This window comes from Rhodnius prolixus, unplaced genomic scaffold (assembly GCF_049639745.1).
Source record: "Rhodnius prolixus isolate KJV_2025 unplaced genomic scaffold, Rpr scaffold_2, whole genome shotgun sequence".
In the NCBI taxonomy this organism is placed as follows: domain Eukaryota; kingdom Metazoa; phylum Arthropoda; class Insecta; order Hemiptera; family Reduviidae; genus Rhodnius; species Rhodnius prolixus.
This window is the reverse complement of record NW_027411592.1, coordinates 59,938,390-59,961,038: the sequence shown is the minus strand read 5'-3', so window position 1 is coordinate 59,961,038 and position 22,649 is coordinate 59,938,390. Positions and strand designations below refer to the sequence as shown.

General features: G+C 29.7%; 2 protein-coding genes across 2 annotated transcripts in view; both read left to right on the top strand.

The window, feature by feature from the left end:
• Window positions 1-9,301, top strand: part of Eip78C (Ecdysone-induced protein 78C) — a 310,196-nt gene extending 300,895 nt beyond the window's left edge. The window contains exons 10-11 of the mRNA XM_074120117.1: window positions 510-6,104; window positions 8,358-9,301. The gene's annotated coding sequence lies outside the window, so the exon portion shown is untranslated. The remainder of the gene's footprint in view (window positions 1-509; window positions 6,105-8,357) is intronic.
• An 8,431-nt stretch (window positions 9,302-17,732) lies between these two features.
• On the top strand, window positions 17,733-22,408 carry LOC141450077 (inactive selenide, water dikinase-like protein). The gene is made up of 7 exons (XM_074120118.1): window positions 17,733-18,002; window positions 18,385-18,492; window positions 18,581-18,729; window positions 18,964-19,076; window positions 19,958-20,148; window positions 20,232-20,444; window positions 21,135-22,408. Exons 2-7 carry the CDS (start codon window positions 18,489-18,491, stop codon window positions 21,296-21,298), a joined length of 834 nt encoding a protein of 277 aa, XP_073976219.1. The 5' UTR covers window positions 17,733-18,002; window positions 18,385-18,488; the 3' UTR covers window positions 21,299-22,408.
• The last annotated feature ends 241 nt before the right edge of the window (window positions 22,409-22,649 follow it).

Here is a 22,649-nt window from a genome sequence, read left to right as displayed (position 1 = left end):
CAACTCAACTCAATTACTAACTATCTACTCACTCACTAACTGACTAACCGACTACAAAAATGTACAGGACTTGACCTGGGCCAGACAGAAAGGCCTAGAAAGTACAGGACTTGACCTGGGCCAGACAAAAAGGCCTAGAAATTACAGACTTTACCTGTGCCAGACAGAAAGGCCTAGATTGTTCTGGGAGTTTATTGACCGAAGTCTAGAACGTTCCACCACAAAACGTTCGTTTTGTTAGCCCCCTCTCCACGGACCATAGGCTCCATCCCTTCCCAAGAGTCGGCGCCAAGGTCACTTCGTTACAATATATTGAAGAAGTGGGAGATTACTTTACACTACTGGCCATTAACCACTGACTCGATCTTCTCTTATTATCAAAGTTCTAGCTTTCATATCTTCATCAAATTCTGAAATCTTAAAATTTAAAACTGTGCGTAAATTAGAAATTTAAAATTATTTAAAGAAATGCTTGAAATAATTTTATGTTATTTCCTTCTCTGTTGCAGATATGGCGTGCTGGATATCTTTGTAACTCTCTGCCCTCTTTCCCCTTCTCTAAATTCTTGCTCAAGAGTGTGAAGTCTTTAAAAAGAAAAAAAAAAAAAGTAATATATATCGACTGTTCTTGGTGTACTTAAAAAAAAAAAATTTAGAAAATATGGACAAAAGATTCTAAAAAAAAATTAAAAGTTTTCCAAGTACACCTTCCTTGCATACATATCACTACTTTTTATTATTAATTATTATTACGAAACAATAAAGAAAATAAATAATTAAATTAAATTAAAAAAAAAAATAATCATGTATATTTAAAAGGATAAAAAACGATTCCAAATCGTATTACACAAAAAAAAAGTGTATAATAATAATTATAACTTAAAATAAAACAAATACAGATTGGACAAAAATAAAATTTATAAAGTAATAAACAATGATAATAAAACAATTTAAAATTGGGACAATTTTGAGGGTTATCAAACATTTTTTAAACTCTTAAATTTGAAATTATTCTTAAAAAGAGTGTTTCTTCTTACGTGTATATATTTGTAATAATCTCCAAGAGTTTTTTTTATTATTTTCTTTTTTTTTATTTTTTTATATTAAAGAAAAAAAATACGATTCTATCATGTTATATAATTTTTGTTGTTGTTATTTTATATATATATTAAAAATATATATATAATACATTTTATACTTTAAATTAATTATTATAGAAAATTAAATTGTAATTTTTATTTTATTTTTTAAGTTAGAAATAAGTAAATTAAAAAACTATTTGACCAATTTCGATCCATATCAGGCAAAAGACATGACTGTTTTCAGTTTTCTGTTTTACAAATTATTGGGTTGAGTCATTAAAAAAATCTCTCTCTCTCTTACTTTGGGTAGCTTAAGACCAGAAACATGTCGGAAAGGAGAACGCTTTTAACTGCTGTTGTCTTGATACTGATTCCTGTTTCAGACAAAAAGAACGATCGTGCTCTAGAGGTAAAACATCTGAAACTAGCATATTGTAAAGTTTTTTCTTGTCCTTTTACTAAGAAAGAACTTTACTTACACAACTAATGCCTGCCATTAGTTAAAATAATAAAACTCGCTAAATTTGTAAGTAATAACCTGATTTATTAACACATTACCTTTACTCACATTAACATTTACTAGCAACTAACGCTATTCATTACAGTCACCATTTACAACAGTCACAACAGTTTACTGTTACTTACTCACTACGTTCCTACAAAACTGTTCCCCGACTGACCACTGGTCCGCACTGCATCGAATTGCACTAGTCTCTGCTACACAAACAAAGCTCTACTCACTAACTGACTAACCGCCTGACTAGCTATCTCTGAAGCACTCCGCAACACTGACTCTCTCAAACTGTCACTTCCAAAGTGTCTCTCCAAACTAACGTCTCTCCAAGACTAACTCAAAACTAACTGATTAAAACTGATTAACAACTCACTAAGAACTCCTTAAAAACTGACTTCTCCAGCTGTGACTGCCTCCTTTTAACTGCGTGCCTCCCTCCAACTTTCTGAGCATAAGTTTCCACGCCCTCCTGATGTTCATTGGCTGGAGAAAACATACTGCCACCACCTCAGCTGGAGCCGCCCTCCTCCTACTCTCTGTCTCGCTCCTACCTGTCAATCACTGGCTGGGAAAACACATATGCCACCACCCCAACTGAGGCCTTTCTCTTAGCTGGCTTTTACACAGGTCACTAACTCCTTGAACAATCTAGCCCTTTCCTTTCTAGTTCAGGTAGAGACCGGCTCTTTTGTCTACACAGTGGTGGCCTGATACCGACTTTGGTCGCTTAACCCCTAGAACAATCTAGGCCTTTCTTCTCTGCCACAGGTAGATACCGCCCTTTTGTTTATGCAGTGGCGGCCTGTTACTGACTTTGATCGCTCAACCCCTAGAACAATCTAGGCCTTTCTTCTATGCCCAGGTCAACTTCGTTACAATATCCTCCTTATCTTCACTAGGATGGCTAGAACCAATGCATGTTTACTGCGCCTTTCTAGTAGTAGGTGTAAGTCCCAGACATGAACAATCCAGCCTAGTTCGGGGTTCCAGTTTCTGGTCCCCCTCACAAAGCTTGCATGTGTGCCGTTTTGTTAGATTTGATCTTAAGAGGGCTGTAGGGGTGGTGGAGGGACTTATATGCGACGTCAGTTTAATTACGTCAGTAAATAGATAGAAGTGGAAAGCATTCTCTAAGGAAAGCTGGCCAATCTTTGCCATTAGGTTCTAGGTTCGAGTGCATGCCCTGGCTGTGTACCCATTAGAGTTTCCACATCAGTCCAAAAAATCTAGGAAACACATATCCTAGACTAGAAACTTACCTCTGATTACAGATCTCTGCTACTTCTTCATGAAACTCAGTTATGGAATGGTTTCTAACAAATCTATACTACAGAGGCGACTATTCTAAATCATTTCAAACCTCATGCCACATGATGACCTTAGCTGATATATAATCTAGGCTAAAAAACATAAAAAATAACTTAGGATGGAAGATTTTTGCGAGGAATCGGTCAAATAAAATAACTCGTCTTTTTGCCAACGTTTCGACAAATATATTGTCCTCTTCAGGGCCTGGATATTACAAATACAAGACAATTTACAGAGTCAGTAATACAACAGTAAAAATCAGTAATACAAAAATAAACAGTAAAATACACTAAATTCTTTATAATTATTGAAATTTACGTGGCTCTGCGGCCACGCAGAATAAAGAATTTAGTGTATTTTACTGTTTATTTTTGTATTACTGATTTTTTACTGTTTTTTTTCTATGTTACTGACTGTGTAAATTGTTTTGTATTTGTAATAACCAGGCCCTGAAGAGGACAATATATTTGTCGAAACGTTGGCAAAAAGACGAGTTGATTTATTTGACCGATTCCTCGCAAAAATCTTCTATCCTAAGTTTAACAATTTGCGGTCACGAAAACTATACAATATTCATAAAAATAACTTTTTAAATTTGATCATTTATCAACAGCCATATACAAAATCATTGCAATAGATACTGTAAACACACCGTTCATGATTGTTTTTGTATTATTAATTATCATTTGAAGATTGCAAAAACAAATTTAATTGCTTGAAATAACCAATATTTTGTTAATACTCTTCCATCGATGGATACTTATTTTAGGTAGGCTCAACCTGATAATATCTTGTTTTTCCTTTAATTTGTTTTTAAGGTTAATTTTTTCCTTTGTACTTATAATACAAATTAAGTGTAAAGAATTATCACGAAATGTGTTCATTTTTTGTTTTGTTTCTTTCGTTTTTATCTCCATGAGTTCTGATACGATCTTTCAGATTACAACAATAATAGGAAAATGGTTGCCATTTATTACTATTTTCGTACATTGTTCACTTTCCTTCTGTTTAGATGTTGTAATTGTTTTTATTTTCTCTTTTCCTCTGTTTTTAGTGATTGTTATTTAAATAGGGATAAGTGAAAAGCTATATATATATTATTTTTTTTTAGAATTTGAGACTTTCAAACAAAAATCTATTGAAATATACGTAATTTAGTATAAATTTTTACAGTGAGTTCTAAAACAACACGTACGAACTCTTCTGGTGACTGTGATGAAACTGAGCATGCGCAGATCTACTATTTTGCTTTTTCCGATCATCCTAAATTTTTGTTCCAATCGTTGTTAATTTGGAATTTCTTTAACACATATTCAATAAATCTGTGAATTTAATAAAAATAAAGTGCCCTACTGAATGGTTGTGGTTTCCGACTGGATAGTATTTTTTTAAAAAAAAAGTGATGGATTACATTTTTTTGTAAATTAAATTTTTACCATTTACAAAATTAAGGTGATTACACCTTGTGCCTCTTTATTAGGAACTCTCCTCTCCACCCTAGCAAAAAAGAAGCTTTATAGTCCATTCTGACTTTGCGTTTTCGATTACTGAAATAAATCGATCTAAATACTTACCTTTGTTTACATATGCATTGTTTCATCTCCCTGCTTCTTAAACTTTTACTAAAAAAAGATATTGAAATGGAGGCACACAGAAACGAAAAATATGTACCAATTGTTTTCAATAAACTTTTCCTTTATAATTTTTTAAAAAAATATATTTTGAAAAATCATTTTCAGAGCTTTTAAAATTAGAAAGAAAAAAATAAATAAATAATAATAACTGTGATCTGCTATACAGGTTCCTATTTTTCTCTTTGTAAGCCCAAACTTGAAGTTGCCTTAGATTCTTCTCTAATTTGTTTAATACAAAATTAAGATTTGTTTTTTTTTTTTTTTTCTAGATTTGTTCTTGTACTTTACAAATACAAGAACAAGACAAAAAAAAATTGGCAATTTTTCTCTCAAATCGTTTGACGACAATCATCTTTTAAAAAAGTTTTTCTTATTTATTTAAATTTTCTGTTTTCATTTTTTCGATTTTTCAAAAAAAAAAAAAAATATACGAATTTAGAGAGGTTAGTCCACTTTTAGAATTAGTAATTGAATTTTATAACCCGTTAATTAATCAAATAAAAATGCCTTATTTAAAAAAAAAAAAAAAATGAATACTGCACAAAAGAAATCTGTACAATTAGGAAAAACTTTTTTCTTGTAACTTCCACATTGTATTTCCACTTAAAGAAATTAAACAACGACAAAATTAAAAAATATATATATATTCTCAATTTGGAAAAAAATTAAAAAAAAAAGCAATCAATAATTAAAAATAACTCTTCCCTTTTAACAAAAACACAAAAGGTGAAATTTGTTTAATACATCATGAAAGTCTCAAATTTTAATTAAAAAAAAATGATAAAATAAATATTTATATAAATTTGTCTTATCTTTAGTGTTTTTTGTGCACAGTGTCTGATTTTGATCGTGTGCTGCTCACAGTTTAGGTTGTGAATGACAAAAAAAAAAAAAAAAATTAAAATAAAAGAGAAATAATGATACTTTCTAAAAAAGAAAGAAATACAGTTAGAAAAGAAACTACACTTTTCAAAACATTTCAATGTAGATAAAAAGCAAAAAATAAGATCCTTTTTAAGATAAATGTAACTTATTTTAAACAAATTTACAGGTAACCTAGTAATACATATTAGTAATTGAAAAATACGATTGGAATCGATAAATCTGTATAAATTGATCGTGTTAATCGATTTGAGTACTTTGACTTTAATATCGTAGAGCAGACAGTGTTGCCCCCATCCATCGTATCTTCTTAGGATTCATGGCAGCCTAACCTATTAATTTTGGTTCTGTCGATAATCGTGTGCTGTGTATGTGGTAGCACTGTTTCGTCCCTAATAATGTTAAAGGGTCAGGTTCTCTCTCAGCTATAACCTTCTTTGCTCTTGTTTTCAGTGTGGGATACAAAAAAAAAAAATAATAATAAAACCTCGCGTAATCTAAAGGAGAGAGTCGTGTTAAGAAGTAATCGGATATGTGTCTTTAACCTTCATCCTACGGGTAAAAAAAAAAAAAAAAATCAAAAATTGTGTTTTGAAGAATGAAAATTGTAAAGGGATGAAATGTTCGCAGCTGCAGGAAAATAAAGTTCTAGGATTAGGGCGTAAGCGATCTATGATTGAAAAGGTATCTTTTTTTTTTTTTAAAAAAAAAACCATAATTTTCCAAAATTTTTAAGCAATGAACGTGTAGTTTCTTTTCTATTTCCAATTTCATTGGAGTTAAACTGTATTTATTATTATTTTTATTGGGTAATTTAAGATCTCTTCGTTCTCTGTTAAATCTTTCAAATTACTACAAACTTCATTGTTTTTTTGTTAAAATTGTCTATTGTTTACTTCAATGGTTATCTTATTTTCTACTTTTTTTAAAAAAAACTACTTCAACTAGTGGTTCTGTTTTAAAATTGTCTACTTTTTCTTTAATAAGTGTTATGTTTAAAAAAACCTGCGTGCTTTCACATTATTGGCCAAAAAGAAAAATAAGTGCATACAAAAAAAAAAATCATAAATAGTATAGATGGCCTATTTATTTTTTAATATATATATTAAAACAAAAATAATATTAAAGAAATGGAGAAACATCGTTAAAAAAAGAAACAAAGACAATTAGCTTTATTTTATGTATTATTTTTAGTTGAAATTTTACATTCCATTATAATTTTCTTTCTTCAAGTGTGATATAACTTTTATAGTTTTTTCTGTTTATTTTCCAAAAAAAAAGAATCGTAAAAATTTCTCTCACTTGTCGTGAATAGTAAGTGATGAAACTAAGTGACGTGTTTATCACAAAAAATTTACAAAACAAAAATAATAATTTATTTCATTTTTAGTTTAAATTATTATCATTTAAACAAAATTGTAATTATTAAATAAGTTTACACTTAACCCTGTCATAAATACGAGATGATACTTAACCAATTTAAACTGAAACTTTTATTTACCAACCACCAGCCTTTCACAGAATGGCTAGTAAAAGCCTTTTGCGGTTTAATATCTTCTTTTCACGTGAGGTACAATTTTTTTTTTCCCCAAATCACTAGATTAAACCGTTCTTATTCAATCTGTAATTAGTTTTTTGTTTTATAACAGTATTTATGACAGGAATAAGTGTCAAAATTTTGAGAAGAGTGAAAATACAAAACAATAAGATTACTCCTTACCTAGACGTAATGGCAAAAATGTACAATCAATAAGTAAATTAAAAAAAGAAAATAGTTTGTGATGGCTAAATTGTACTTAAAAAGTTTATTAATTTAAAGAAAAATAATGAATTAATTACTAAAAGAAAGAAAAAAATTAGGCTCAATCATAATTTCAAAATAAAATCAATCAAATGAAACTGCCTGAAAAAGTGGAAGTAAAAACTGAAAAATACCTTTAAAAAAAAGTTGTATTTTCTTTGAAGATGGGTTTTTATTATTATTATTTCTTAAAAGTTTAAAGGCAAATAAGAACTGGTAATTTTATTTTTATATTCATTTGTTATTTATGTATATTTTAAAGTTATTTTACATTATTCCTGTATTTAAATGAAATTAATAAAATTTAAGTTGAAAAAAAGAAACATTTCATACTACTCAAAAGTGTCTTTTATAAATTTTAGAGTATTTCAAAATGGAAAATATATTTTGAAAGTGGGTTGTGCCTTTGTATTGATTGGAACGTGGTATAAAAGTATAACGCGATTTTATTTTTTAAAAAAAACGTGTGAAATTGTTAACCTTTATTGTTTAATTTCTTTTCTAATTTCGGACCACTATTACTAGAGTAACTGTTATAAACTGTAAACCTGCACAAACATGTCATTTCACCTCCTCACTTTTTGTCCCTAGCCGAAAATCGAGCGACTAAAATCAGCTCGATTTTAATAACGATTAAAGATTGATGGGTCATACGAAATTTTTAGTTGTTCTTAATTCATTTAGTAATTTTTTTTTTTAATTTGAGGCGCGTCAACATCTAAGGTTATTGGCGCCCGGAGCTTTTTTTTGCAGTGCACTGCCCCGGCCTCCGGGACAGTGTTCTCTCGTCACAGACAACATTCATTTAGTAATAATCACAGAATTGAAGGACTACCTATTCTGTAGTTAATTTCCCAGGTCCATTGAGGAAGCACTTTTTAGAATGATGAATTTGGTTGTCTAAAGGTATCAAAAAATATAAGATACCTTGTTGCATCTTCTCTTTATTATGAAATATTCTCTTCTAGATTTTTGTAAAACCCAGTTTTATTTTAAGGCTTAGATTTTTTGTATCACATTTTTTGTTTTGTTTTAAGTACCACGTTGTTATTTGATACGAGGGCTAAACCAGCGTATTAAAAAAATAAAAGATTATTATTGAATAATAATAATAATAATAATTTTTTTTTTTTTAGAATATTGGCACGAAACCATTTTAAAAGAACAAACAAACCTGATTGATACAAAAACTGTAGAATGTGGCGTACGTTTTCCATTACCTTATTTTATTGTTAAATATCTATTTATTTTGTAAAACAAAAAAGCAAAAAAAAATAAGGTAAAAGTAAAAAAATAAAAAATAAAGAAGAAACTGTTAGATATATGTATCTGTGTGTATTAGATAGAAATGTGCAAAAAATAATAAATTAATTGGTCAGTATTAATTGAACAAATAAATGAAGAAATAAAATTAAAAAAGTATAAATTAATTAATGTTAAAAAATTCACACAATAACTCACAAATTTACACCAATATTCATTACAAAAAAAAACCAAAAATTTACTTTTTGTAAATTAATGATGGAAAATATTATATTAAAAAAAAAAAAAAGAATATAATTCACAATTGCACTTTGTTTTTTGGTAGTTTGCAATTAAATGTTTTTTGGCAATTAAAAAATGTTATAAATATTTGTGAATTTTAATTTATTAGTTTTTTAATTAGACTTTTTATTTTTTAACGTTAAAAGTACGCCACAATTTTTTTATTATTATTATTAACACGAATAGTTTATTAAACTCGACAAATTTATTGAATAAAATGATTCTAGAAGCGTTCGTAATAAATATAGTTGTTAAATTACTCAGTAAATGTGCCAAAAAAGTAAAAAAAAATAAATTTATGAAGAAAAAAAAAAAAATTAAAGTTTTTGATAAGTTATATTTAACTAAAGTCTATTTGCACAATATAATTTCACACTAAATGTAATTATATAAAAAAAAAGGAAAAAATCTTTATCAACTTTTTGCCTATTTTTTAAATTTTCACTGTTTACATTTTAATAGAGAGAAATATACAAAAAAAACTTTATAACAATTAATTACTTTTTTAGTCGTTTATTAATTTTAATTAAACATATTAACAAACTATATTAACAAAAAAAATACAAAAATTCTATAATAAATGTTTCTCTATTTTTCGCAACTTTTTTAATTTCTTCTAGATGTTTTTTCCATTAAACATGTTTTTTATATAAACATTTTTTGTAACATTTTGACTGTCCTACTAAACAATTGTTAAGTCTTCTTTCTTATACATTATTTGCAGTATGGTTAATATCGAAACGATTGACAGCGCAGTAGGGAACTGTTCTTATTATGGAGTAGAGAATATTGATGAGCTACTGTTTTTTTTTTTTTTTTTTTATATTGTTTAGGAGATTACTTAACAATGCTCTCCCTAGGAAAAGCGGGATCACCAGTGATGGGGTACCCAAACAGACAAAAAAAAAAACCAATCGTGTACTCCTCACTATTGCTAGGGAAGAATAGTTACCCTTTAAACCAGTATTGGTGATCAAATAATTTGCCTAGGCTCTCTGGGGGTATTAGTTCTAGCTAGTAGTGTTTCTTCCTGAAACAAACTCTCCTCTTTCCTCCAAAATCCTTTCTCTGAAATATTCTGAACAATACTCTACCATATTATAAAAAAGAGTCTTAATTCTACTAAGTAGGGGGAATATTCCATACTAATAATTAATATCATTGAAGCCGCCCCCCCCCAAAAAAAGTGCGGGGAGGAACCGATAATTAGAGTTTGAACCACTCCTGGATAACTACAAAAACAATTTAGGATGACTTCAGGAAGAAATGGGACACTTAATTGCTGCCTCTCTCATATCTCCCCTGAGAGAGAGAGAGAGAGAGAGGGGTTCTTCTTCCACTGTGAAAGGAGCTCCTCCCTAAGATCTACTTCTGCGACGAGTCCAATTTGGTGACGTATCTTCCATAGCTTTCCGTGAGAAAAATAAAAGTTCATGCAGATCATGTTTTGAAACACTACTTTGTTAGTAATTAAATGTTCTTAGATCCTTTCTTACCAGTTGCTGATATAGCACTTCTTCCACTGAACCCCTCAGAACCTTGAAAAGTCCCACACTAACTGTGAAAAATTGCAACTTTCAGCCATACTGAAAGACTTTCAAAATTTAAAATATATATTTCTAGACAGTCAACTTGCTAATAAAAATGAATTACTAAAATCTGAATTAAATGTTCTTAGAGCCTTTTAATTTAAAAAGAAAAGGAATTTTTCTATAAAATTTATTAAATTGAAATGTTTTTTAATATTCATTAAAGAAAACAAACATCTTTTTCTCTTTTAATAAGCAAAAGAATTTGATAATTGAAGGAAAAATAAATAAAATTAAATCTGTGTACTGTCTTTTCTCAATCAAATCTCATAACTGTTTTCTTTCCTCCTCTTGAAAACTTGGAAAATTGAAGTTCTATTATATATTTTTCTCAGTGTTTTTTACTATTTCTTTTTTTTTATAAAAAAAAAAAAAATCATTCAAAAAGATCAAAAAATAAGTAAATAAAGCAATCTATGTATAGATATTTATTAAATTAAATAATTGTATTTTATAAACCGATTCAAAAATTACTTTTATAAAAAAAAAAAAAAAAAAAAAGAAGAAGTAAATTTAATTCTTATTATTTTCATTAAATTTTTTAAACTTTCAATCTTTAAAAATTTAAAGATAATAAATTGTTTAAAAATAATAGTTAATAATTTTTTAAATTTTACTAACTACTTTTTCTAGTTCCATAACTATTGCAATCATATAGTACAAAACTCACAATCAATATATAAAATGGAAAAAAAATATTATATTATAAATTCGTCTCTTTTTAGACAATGTTAGAATGCAGATGATATTTAGCGTGTGAAAAAATTTTAAAATTTGTTCCTTTTTTTTGTTTCTTTTCTTCAGAAATTATATTTTAAATATCTAATTTAATATAAATATATAATATATAATTTTTTTAAAAAAAATATTTTGTACCAGATTTAATTGATTATCATGATATTTCATCTTTTATTGATTTTTCAGTTGAAGCATGACAAAAATAAATACTTACACCAAGTATTTTTTTTAATTTTGTTTCTGTCAAAAAATAAATTGAAGGATCAATTGAATTTTCCTAAGAAAACATAAAAAAAAAACTACTTTTTGACTTAATAATTGTCTGTATGTTCACTGTACAAATTATAAATATTTTTTTTTGGTCATACTGCTTTAAAAATAAAAAATAAAAAGCACTTCTTGATTTAAAATTAAAATTTTATTTATTTTATATACGTACATATTTTTTGTGGACAATTTAATTTAAATAAGATTACTACGTAATACAATTTTTAAAGGTTTTTTTTAACTAGAATTTAAAATAATCCAAATTGAGAGAAAAAAATTAACATTTGTTGGTCGTCCATCTGTAAACAGCCAGAAGCTTGAAAGTATCTTTGATCTCGCCCAGGAAATAGCCATATTCAGAGGTAATAAGTAAAACATCCGCGACTCAGAGCAGTCTCAACGATTTTTTTTTGGGGGGGGGAGAAGTTACTAGAAACAGGCCAAATTAATGCTAAAAGAAATTGTTCTAATTATTTTTTTTTTTTTTAAAAAAATTATGTTATCTAGCAAATTCTGTATGTTTGTTTAAACTCTATGTGTATTGATTGTTAGGTTGGGATACCCTCAGAGACTACCAAACTATTTGAAGAAGTGGCTAGACTATTTGCTCTTTCGTTATCCAAACTTGGACTAACTACTAAAAAGATAGTAAAACTTCCACTCAGGGGCGGCTCTAGCTCGTGTAGCGCCCGTGTGCAATGAAACCCTGGCGCCCCCTAGGCCTGACCCCACCCCCACCCCACCCGCGGCTATAACTATTAACTTTGCCGTCGTAACAAGAAAGTTTTTTCATATTAAACTTCTAAACTTTAAATACGTGAAATAAGGTTTATTTGGAGTTGAAACAAAATGTTCGAAAAAGAAGCCGCCCATAGGGCGCTCGCGTTTGATAACTGCCGCCATCGCGCTGGCTGGCCGCTTCTGTCATATCATTGTTGTACCATGATGGTCCAAGACGATGCACTTAGCTGTCTCAGGGGGCGCCACGGGCGCCCCCTGAGACGGCGGCGCCCGTGTGCATTGCACACCCTGCACTATAGGTTAAGCCGCCCCTGCTTCCACTTTTATTTCTATGTTTATTAAGAACAAAAACAGTACAGTTCAAATAATCGATGTAGGTGGTCTTGCTTAACGTCCAGAATACGTAAATACATGGACAGGAGATCAGGAAAGATACAGAGAGCAGTTGTCTTCAACTGAATTCAGCCATTACCATTCTCGTAATAATAGCCAACCCACAGGCTTGTCTCGAAGACAACCTTGCCTGGGAATTTGCCCACAATTAGAGCCACTGAACTCAATTTTTTTTTTTTTTTTGCTCCAAAAAATGCTTAATCGTTTTAGAAACCCAAGGAATTTGGTCCATTGTATTCTGGTAACAAGAAACTTGCGCTCTATTATTTATTTATTCATATAGGATGAAAAATTAATGCCAGTTTTTCAGTCATTGATAAACTTTATTATGCCGTAGCTTTCGACCCCTAGGGACTAGGTCCATCATCAGAGGGCTAATTTACAAAGTTTACAATGTTTTTACATCATTGGTCTTCTGTCTTGTCTGTTCATGGACATATTTATTCTCCTTCTAAGTTCTAGCCATTTGCTCTACCAGTAACACAAGAATTAGGGGAAAAAATTAAGGAAGTTAAAAAAAAAATAATAATCTGGTTTTTAGTACTACACAATCTTGTCTCTGTAAAAAGGTTCTTGACATCTGCTTATAAAATCTCAAATTTGGCTCTTTTTAACCTGTTTCAAATCGTTAAAAGAAAACGCATTTAGTCAACCATTATCACTATAATTCCCTGATTTTGAAGGAATGTTTAGCTGTATTTGAAAGGCCATCAAATTATCATTTTCAGAATGGGGAAAAATAAATTAAAAAACCTCAAAAGCTTCTTTTTATATAATTTTTTTTAAGTTTTTGTTGACCCTTATTGGTATAAAAAAAAGAAGAAAAATTCTAGTGCCTTTAAAAATGTATTTCCTAGTTATCTTAAAAATACGGAATTTTCTTAATTTTAAATAAATGAAAAAAAAAAGAAAAAAGTTTATAAAAATATTTAAACGCAAACATGAATAAATTAAAGTGATTGCCTTTGTTATTACTTAAATTGTACTTAGATTTTTCTACAAGAAAATTAAATGTATACTTTACATAATTGCAAGAAAAAGAACAAAAAAAAGTTTAGTATTTTAATATAAGATTTCCACTGCCTCGACGGAATCCTAAACATAATTTAAAAGAAAATGAAATTTATATGCAAATTAGCAGGAACCGTCTTCTATACTTGTAGCGTTAATTGTAGATTTTAAAAAAAGAAAAAGATTACAAAGACAAAATAAAGTTACAATTGTTCTTTCTGCTTTGAACAATACATTTTATTTTTATTTTTTATCTTTATTATACATATTACAATATAGAGATTTTATTTATTGTTATTTTTCTTTGTAATTTTTTAGAATAATTCATATAAATTTTTTTAATTATTTTTATTGTAAAAATTTAAGATTATTTATTTTTATTTTTTTATTTACTTTATTAAGGCAATATAAATAAAAATCACTGAATGTTCACTTTTAAATACGCTTGGGTGCAAAAAAGCAAAATAAAAATCATCCTCATTACTTGTGATGTTATCATTTTGCGCACCATCATTTGAGCAATGATCGAAAAAGTTTCTAGTTCCCTTCATCCTTTTGGTTTTTAAGGAATCCAGGACTCTAATTGAATGATTTCTCCTACTATTTCATGAGTTCAAACCAGTTTCTTTCAGTCTTTTCTGTAAAAGATCCATGAAGCACGTGAAGACTTTAGGGATGGATAATTTAATTAGTAAGCAGCAGTTCTATGATTAAGTGTTTTTAGCCCTCTCTCTCTCTGTCTAAAAGAACTGCACGTTATTCTCCGTTTGATTGACTGGTAAGGGTGATATTTATTACTCCTCTAACTAGGGGGCTCCTCTAGCCAAAAGTGGCTTACTGTTTCCCTATACCAGGGATGGCCAACCTTTTTGAAACGTGGGTCAAATTTTGTTCATTTTTTTTTTTTTTTTTTAGTAACTAGCTCTTGGGTCACTAATGCCCATTTGCACAAGAGTTAAGTTTAAAAATTTTAAACTGAATATATTCAAAACTAAACATCTTTAAAAGTTCAGTTGGCTTAACTGGGTAAAACGGGGACGAAACAAGTGCTATGGAAGTCTCTTTTTTTTGCAAACAGCCTGAACATAACCTTACAAAAAGTGTGTTTTATCTGAAGATAAATCTAAATATGTGGTTGTCGATTTTTTTTTTAATAAACAAAATATGAAGTAAAATTATACATTTTATTTGATATTTTGTAAACACTTTTGCTTTATTTCAAATACTACAAAAGCATTTGTCGTCATTTGCGTTTTAGAACAGGTAATGATCAAACTAAAGGTTATAGATAGCAATTTAAATTGCTTTTGTGTCAATGCGTGATTGAAAAAAAAAAATACAGATAGAATATAAATTATCCTCAACAATTAGAAAATCTAAATGAACCCGCGTAAACAAACAAATGGTTGCCTAGCAATTGTGGGTCAGTGAAAAAGCTTGCGCCTGTTATAGGTTCGCCATCACTGCCCTGTACCATTTGTAGAACTGGTAGAAGGAAACTCTACTTCTTTTTTTAATCAGGCCCATGGTTTCCATAGCAACCGTTTTTGCTTACTATCTCCCTGTTACATCTGTAATGAAAACTAATAATTATTTAGTTCATGTATGTATAACTGTTATTCAGCCACTTTTTCTCTTTAAACACCTGGAAATGTCTCCATACTCCTTTTCTGATCGATAAATATTCCTAGGTTCGTCCCTCATTTCTTTCTTTGTTAAAAATCGGCGATTTCTTCCACCACAAATCTTGTAAACATACATCTCTTTTTCTTCTATCTTTGTCAGAGATCGTGTTGTTCAGCTTTTTCCGTATCTCTCCCACATCGGATTTCATGATTTAGGATTATTCTTTCCAATCTAGACACCTACATCTTTTTAAAATGTTGTACAAACTTGCTAACACGTACTATCTAGTGAGACCACTGAGTTAGGCAAGATATCTTTATAATATTTTATCCACTTCTTCTTCTTCTTCCTCTTCTCTTTTTCTGCCTCCTTCCGTTTTCTTTGCCTATCCTCTATTCAATTTAGAGTTCTAGCCTCTCACGAAAAAAAAGATTTTATTATGTATAACCAAGCTGTTTCATTTTCTTGCACCCAAGTATATGTGTGTAGAAATTAATTAAAAATAATGTATTAGGTCTGTTAATACACATTAAACATATTTAAAATATATACATCCAAAATATATATATTTACAAACATACACATACACACACAAACACACATGATCACATAACTTATTTCACTCTACACAAAATAACACGTTATCACCATAAAATAAATTAAAATACAAAAAAAAAAAAAAGAAAAGTAAATACAAAAATAGAGCCAAAATTAATTTTTTTGTTAAAGTGTATACTAATTTTTTATCATATATGTGTATAGAAAAATCATATTTTTTAATTTTTGTAATTATTTTTTAATTTTTGCACATTCACACATATACAAAAGAAATTTCGCAACTCTATGGTTATTTATGTAAAATGTATGTGTATTATTAGAGACAACAAAAAAAAAATTATACTACGAAAATTGAGTTTAAGTTTAAAAATTAAATTAAAACATTAAGTTTATGTGTCTTTTTTTCAAAAATTTATTTGAAAACAAATAAAGACAGGCCTAAAAATAAAAATACTTTAAACAAAAACAAAAATATGACATTATTTTCTTTTTTGTTTTTAATGATTTGTTCTTTTATTTTAAAATTTAAATCAAAGCAAAAAAAAAGAAGACAATTTTCAATTGAAATTATTTTAAATAAATAAATAAAATATGTGATTAATTTGTTGATTAATTATTAATTTTAAAACAGAAATCATTGTCTGCAGTTTATGTATAAGTAAAACAAAAATCTGATTAATGATTGCATAATAAATAAATTTAAATCTTAAATAAATTAATAATTATAGATTATATTATTTTGTAAAATGTAAATATATATATTTTTTTTTTTTTCTTTTGTATGCGCTACCTGTTGATATTTTTGTTTTTTGTTTTCTTTGTCAAATTGAGGTGTTGTAATTTATATTATTTTTTAGAGAGATGTTGCCAGAATAAATGGGGCTGGTTGTAAAAAAAAGTTATTTAATTGCACTTTTGAATTTATTCCTTTCAATTACTATAAATCCTCAGTTCTCGATTTCACTATCAAATCAAATCCTTTCAATTCCTAGTGCGTATACAGGACCGTTGGCTTGTTACAATAATTTGTTTTTACTAAATTCAACCAAATGTCGTTGGAGCATTCGCACAAGACTCATTTTCATGTATGTAAGCAACTTCTGATAAGTATCGTTATCTGAATAGGATTCCATCTCTGAAATAGAAAGCCTCGTTGTCCCTTTAATGGTAAGAGAGTTGTACGACTTCTATCCATTGTTTGAAGTTTTTCGAAAATTTAAGAGATGATCTTTAAAGAAAAGATGATATAAGAAAAGTCTTATTCATTAAAAACTGTGGAAATCAAGTTAGGTATTCAAATCAATGGACTTCTTTAATTTATTGCATTCTAAACTTCTTTATTGCAAGTCTTTAGCTCAAAAAGAATAACTTTTCCCGGCAGTCGCTAAATAATGATCTTGTTACACTAAATTCAGCGACTGAACACTTTACAATTACCGTTTTGTACCCAAGATATACGTGCTTAGTTAAAATTTTGAATTTTTACGTTAATCATACACAAAATTAATTAATTTATAATATAATATAGCGTGATAATTGAATATTATTAAATGAATATTTAATAATTAGCCACAGAAGCAACTAAAGTTAAAAAAACTCAAGATAAATTTTGGATAGTACATTAAAGTACTGTGTATTAAGAGCATTAATAATAATTTTACGGTTTTCTTGAAGAAAAAAAAACTTCAAGATGGCATCATTAGTACGTTCACCGCATGCTCTATTAAAAAGAAAAAAACAAATAACTTGTTTCAAAGAAAATTAATTTTAGGGCATCTCTAAAAGGAGTAATAGTTACGTCTCTGCTTTTACGAAAATCATCACATTCCACATATCAGTGACAGTTTAAAAGTGAAACTGATTCCATAAAGTTTGAATGTCTAGGATATCATATGAGGGTAGCTACCTACATTTCCAAACATAAACTATGTTTTCTAGGACAATACATCATATAGTCCTGGAAAAATGTCACTGACAAAAAATGAACTGAATGAATTGATAATCGATCGAAGCAGTAATCGATAATGTGAAAGGATTATCACTGTAAGGTTTTATGTGATAACCTTTGCTCTTATGGAATGTTGTTCAGTTCATTTTTGTGAAAAATGGAATTAAGTATTCAGAATCCTAATTCACTATTTAATCCATCTGAATATAATTTAAGGTCTGATTTTAAATTGACTAGTTTCACTGGGCTGTTTGGATGAGGTTGTAAAATACCTCAGCGATTTCTTTTGAAATTGCTAGAGGTATTTAATTCACCAAATTCTGCAAAAGATCATTGTTTGAGTTCAACAAGTTTTGATAAGGAAGGTAAATTACTTATTTTTTGTTTGTTTTATTTTGCACTACAGAAACAATGTACTTATTTATTGCAATTATAATTTCATCTAAATATTAGCTCTTAAGTTTTTCGCTACACGAAATTCTCTTAAACCTAGAGAACTAATTAAATGAACAAATATTTAGACACCACGAAAGCTAAATGATTGGAGGTGTAGACCTTAAAACTAAGATGAACTGTGGTACTGGGTTCAATTCTTATTCTTGGCCTTGGATTTTGTTAAATTATGTAAACAAAAAATTGCTAAGTAAGTTATCTGCCGCCGTCCCGGCATTTGACTGGTAGCTGGGCATGAAAATATTAGTTTAGAAATATCCTCTTAAATGAAGTATTTTTTTCGTAAATTTCCAGCTATTGGAGTCGGAGTTGACTGTGCTTTAGTACCATTAAGAAACGGTCTGAACTTGGTTCAAACTACAGATTTCTTGTATCCAATTGTGGAAGACCCTTTTAAAATGGGTATTTTTTTTTTTTTTAATTTTTTCATAAGTATTTTTTGCTAATTAAATATTTTTAGGCTTAGTAGTTTTTAATTTTCCATTTTCAGGACAAATTGCATGTGCCAATGTACTCAGCGATTTATATGCTTTTGGTATCACCAGTGTGGATAACTTACTCATGATTGTAGGCCTACCATGGGAAATGAGTTCTCAAGAACGAGACGTAACTTTGGGACTTCTACGAGATGGTTTTAAGGTATAATCTGCAACAGTCCACCCCATAAACTGAGCTTCTGCCTAATATCTTATGATTCCCACCTGTGGTGGCTATTTATAGCTGATGAATTTCGATCACCTAGTTACGTCGGGTCCCTTGGACGTAGACTACTCACGAAATTCTAACATTGAGTTTCCTCCAAATTTATGTCCATTCGAGAAACATTTAGTTTCTTAGAAAGGATTTGTGTGTCATCAAATTCTGATATTTCAGGAACGAGCAACCCAAGCGGGAGCTACAATTCGAGGTGGTGATACAAAGTTTAACGCTTGGCTAATGCTCGGCGGTGTGGCTACTTCAATAGTTAAATCTCCAGATATAATCCGGTAAGTGATTTTGTTTTTTTAAATATATATTTTATATACTCTAAAAAAACATTGAAGAGTTGCACATCTAATGAACCGATTTCCGCCGAAACCTTAAGATCTATAAGCGACAAAACTTATATCCCGTTTGAGATTACTTCGATTTCTCGTTGTATGAATAATACAAAAAATTTCTTTTTTTAACAACTTTTTCTGGCCTTTGCTTCGGCTTCGAACGTTTCAATTTGTCACCTGAAAAGTAATACTTTGGGGATGGTCCAGAAGCTTATTAATAGATATTCAACCGATATAGTGGACATATAAACATTTCTCTAGGATGGGACCCAGTCATTTAGAATTTTCATAATTATCAGTTGTTTTAGATTCTACCGTAATAATACCATAAATTACAATTAATTGATTGTTTTCTCCAGATTCCACTGTACAGTGTAAGTTATTGTGAATAAACAATAATGTGTACAAGGAAATAATATATGTAGATAAAATGAAAAAATAAAATAATTATTTTTAACAGTATAGTAAACGTTCTGTGTAGGAGATTATACAAAGTACTGATACACTACTAACCTAACTAAATTTCGTACACACCGCTTCGTTCTGCGTACGATGTGGTGGAAAAAAAAAGGCCAAATGACGAATCGATCCCCTCGTGTTGCTTTTTGTCACAGTTGGATAATTAATAAATCTTGGTTTACATCACGTTTTCATAACGGTGATACCATTCGTCCATTTCAACAGGTCTTGGATTATGAGCGTATCTGAATCAGGATTCATACCTAAGTATTCCAAGAATGGGTTTTCCTACAACTCTTGAGAAATAGACATTTTCTAGTTTAATATTTTATTTTTGTAATGCCTTTTTTTCCCCCTCCTCCGCACAGACCAAGTAATGCTAAAATCGGCGATGCAATCTTATTGACAAAACCACTTGGTACACATCTAGCGACCACATTGCATCGTTGGACTACAGATGCGGAAAAACTTGCCTCAGTAAATGCTGTGATCACAAAATCTGAAATAGAAATTTCCTATAATATGGCATTGAACTCGATGATTCATTTGAATCGAACCGGTAATCTAAATTTGGGTTATTTTTCTTTAAAAAAAAGTGTTTTAAAAAGAAATAATTTTCATGCCATTGTTTGTTTGTTTCAGCTGCTCACTTAATGCATTTATTTGAAGCACATGCTGCTACCGATATTACTGGATATGGTTTAATAGGTCATGCAGAAACTTTGATTAAGTTTCAAAATGATAGCGTGGACTTTATCATTGATAAGTTACCAATTATTAAGAATATGCTGAAAGTAGACACGTTTTTAGGTGGTAAATTTAAATTGCTGGAAGGAAGAGCTATTGAAACTTCAGGTGAGTTTTTCACTTCAGGCAAAAAATAAATGGTGTGTGAAGGTGATGTTTTGCGACTTAGTTTCATTAGGCTTAATAGCCCATCTCTTGAACCACTGTTCTAATGAGGAGAGATGAGATTGCAGATTTCTGTGAGGTATTACAGGATCATGATTAGTGCCTAAAACCTAAAAAAAAAAAAAAAAAAAATAAGAATCTCCTTCATTTTGGTTTTTACAATTCCATCCAAATGGTGCACCGTAATGATAAAAGGTGTCCTCAAATAAGGAGACTGCATTCGCAATACTGCAATGGTTTCTTTACCTTCCACTTCATGATAAACCTTTCGACTTTCTCTTGAAAAAGTATTGAAAATAATTTACTTGACATAATGGGGAGTTAAAATGAAGAATTAAAGATTTTCTAACTAAAGTTTCATTCCAAACTGAAAAGATGGTATCTGGGAGAGATGTATTAGGCTCGCAGAAAGTTGGCCTAAAGCAACATCTCGGTAAAAATCTATACTCGGACCCATCCTGATGAAATTTTTATGGGTTCTAGGGAAGAAATTTTTTTTCTCTCTCTCTTGAATGAGATTAAAAGCAACTTTTAATCAATGTAAACGTTTACTACATTTTCTTGTAGATGATTTATAAAATCATAAGATTTTGATTAAAGTCTCTTAAATTGATTTATTTCTTAAAATTTCAGGTGGCCTGTTAGTATGTTTACCATTGGAAAACGTTGAAAAGTTTCAAAATGCATTAATGGAAAAAGAAAATTGGGAATCATGGCAGATCGGGCATGTTGTTCAAGGCAATAGACAAGTCAAATTAATCGATAGTCAAAATCTGACTATAATTAATGTTGGATGAACTACAAATACAAGTAGTCAAAAGTCAATGATGGTGATAAGTAGGTGATAAGAGAAAAAAAAATCATTTGAGCCCCCCTTTTTTTTTATATTGGTCGCAAGATATCTCAGGGGGTCCAAGTTTTGATCATGGTCTTTTTTATAGTTTAGTACGTACTGGAATTTTGGAATAATAGACTAATACAGGTAAATCACTGGTTCTTATTGGTTGGTTAGAAAATAACAGATAGGTGAGGAGTCCCTAACTTCTTTCTTGATCTTGATTAGAAGTCTTGTTGCCTTCAACGTCCTTTTCTTTTTTTGGCAGGGTTTTATCACGTGCCCAGATGAAGTCTAATTACTCGTAGTTCTATAATAACGTAGGTTTTGATTCAAAACGCATTTTGCCGCACTTTAACTATTCTATGCACTTTACTCAGGAGGTGTTTTTAAATTCTATGAGTGAAAATTTGCAGGATAGATGTTCTTTTGATAAATCTTTTTTGTCTTACTGAGTATTCAGAAATTTTCCCCTAAAGCCTACGATAAAATTTACATTTTTTTACAGATTTTCTGGAGTAAATCCGAAAACTGCTCAGGAATGATTTCTGAAGTTCGACTCCCGTCCCAGAAAATGAAACTCAGAAAAATGAGGAAGATTTTCTTTTTCTTTGTATTTATGTAGTGCTCAAAATCTTTGAAGTAGGACCTTATTCTTGATACGTCTATCTTCAAGTTATGCTTTTGAAACGAAAGGAGAGTTAGTAGCCCACCTTTTTCTGCTATTCTAGAACCAACCAGTGTTAGTTGCTCAAAAAAAAACTATAACATTCAAGTATCCTCTTGCAAAGGGGACGGTGTGGAAATTTCAGTTTATACCTCCACCTTACAGATTACGGATTAAATTCAAAAGTTCCTGTTGTATTTTGCACAAAGATTTGCTTGTAGATTTAGATTTCATTTTTGGCCAAAATGAAGTACTTGTACAAAAATTTTTCTGTATTCTATGACTCGCAACAAATAAATCAGCAAAAACTGAGGTTGTTGTGATGAGGTTTTTTTTAAGAAAAATTTTTGAATTCTATATGTTTTCACAAGTGCTTCATTGTCGACAAATTGGAAAAAGAAAAAGTGCCTTATTTTTAGTGAAAAAATTATTTGATAAGCTTATATACGAGAGAAAGTTTCAAAAATTAAAGAGAAAAACTGTTAACAAGTCCTAATTTGTTGGATGAAATGAATGCCACAATATCCTAATTAAACGCGATGTCCTTTGGCTCTAGGTATTATTGAATGGGAGGGAATCAAAGCAAAAAATGAATGAACGTTGTTGCGCAATTTGAGGTGAAGCAAACGTTTTGCAGCGTTGATTG

Excerpts from the sequence above, each read along its gene's own strand:
- LOC141450077 (XM_074120118.1), top strand. Across the intron at positions 20,149-20,231 it reads GATTCATTTGAATCGAACCG|CTGCTCACTTAATGCATTTA; the intron begins GTAATCTAAATT and ends TGTTTGTTTCAG. Across the intron at positions 20,445-21,134 it reads AAGAGCTATTGAAACTTCAG|GTGGCCTGTTAGTATGTTTA; the intron begins GTGAGTTTTTCA and ends TTAAAATTTCAG.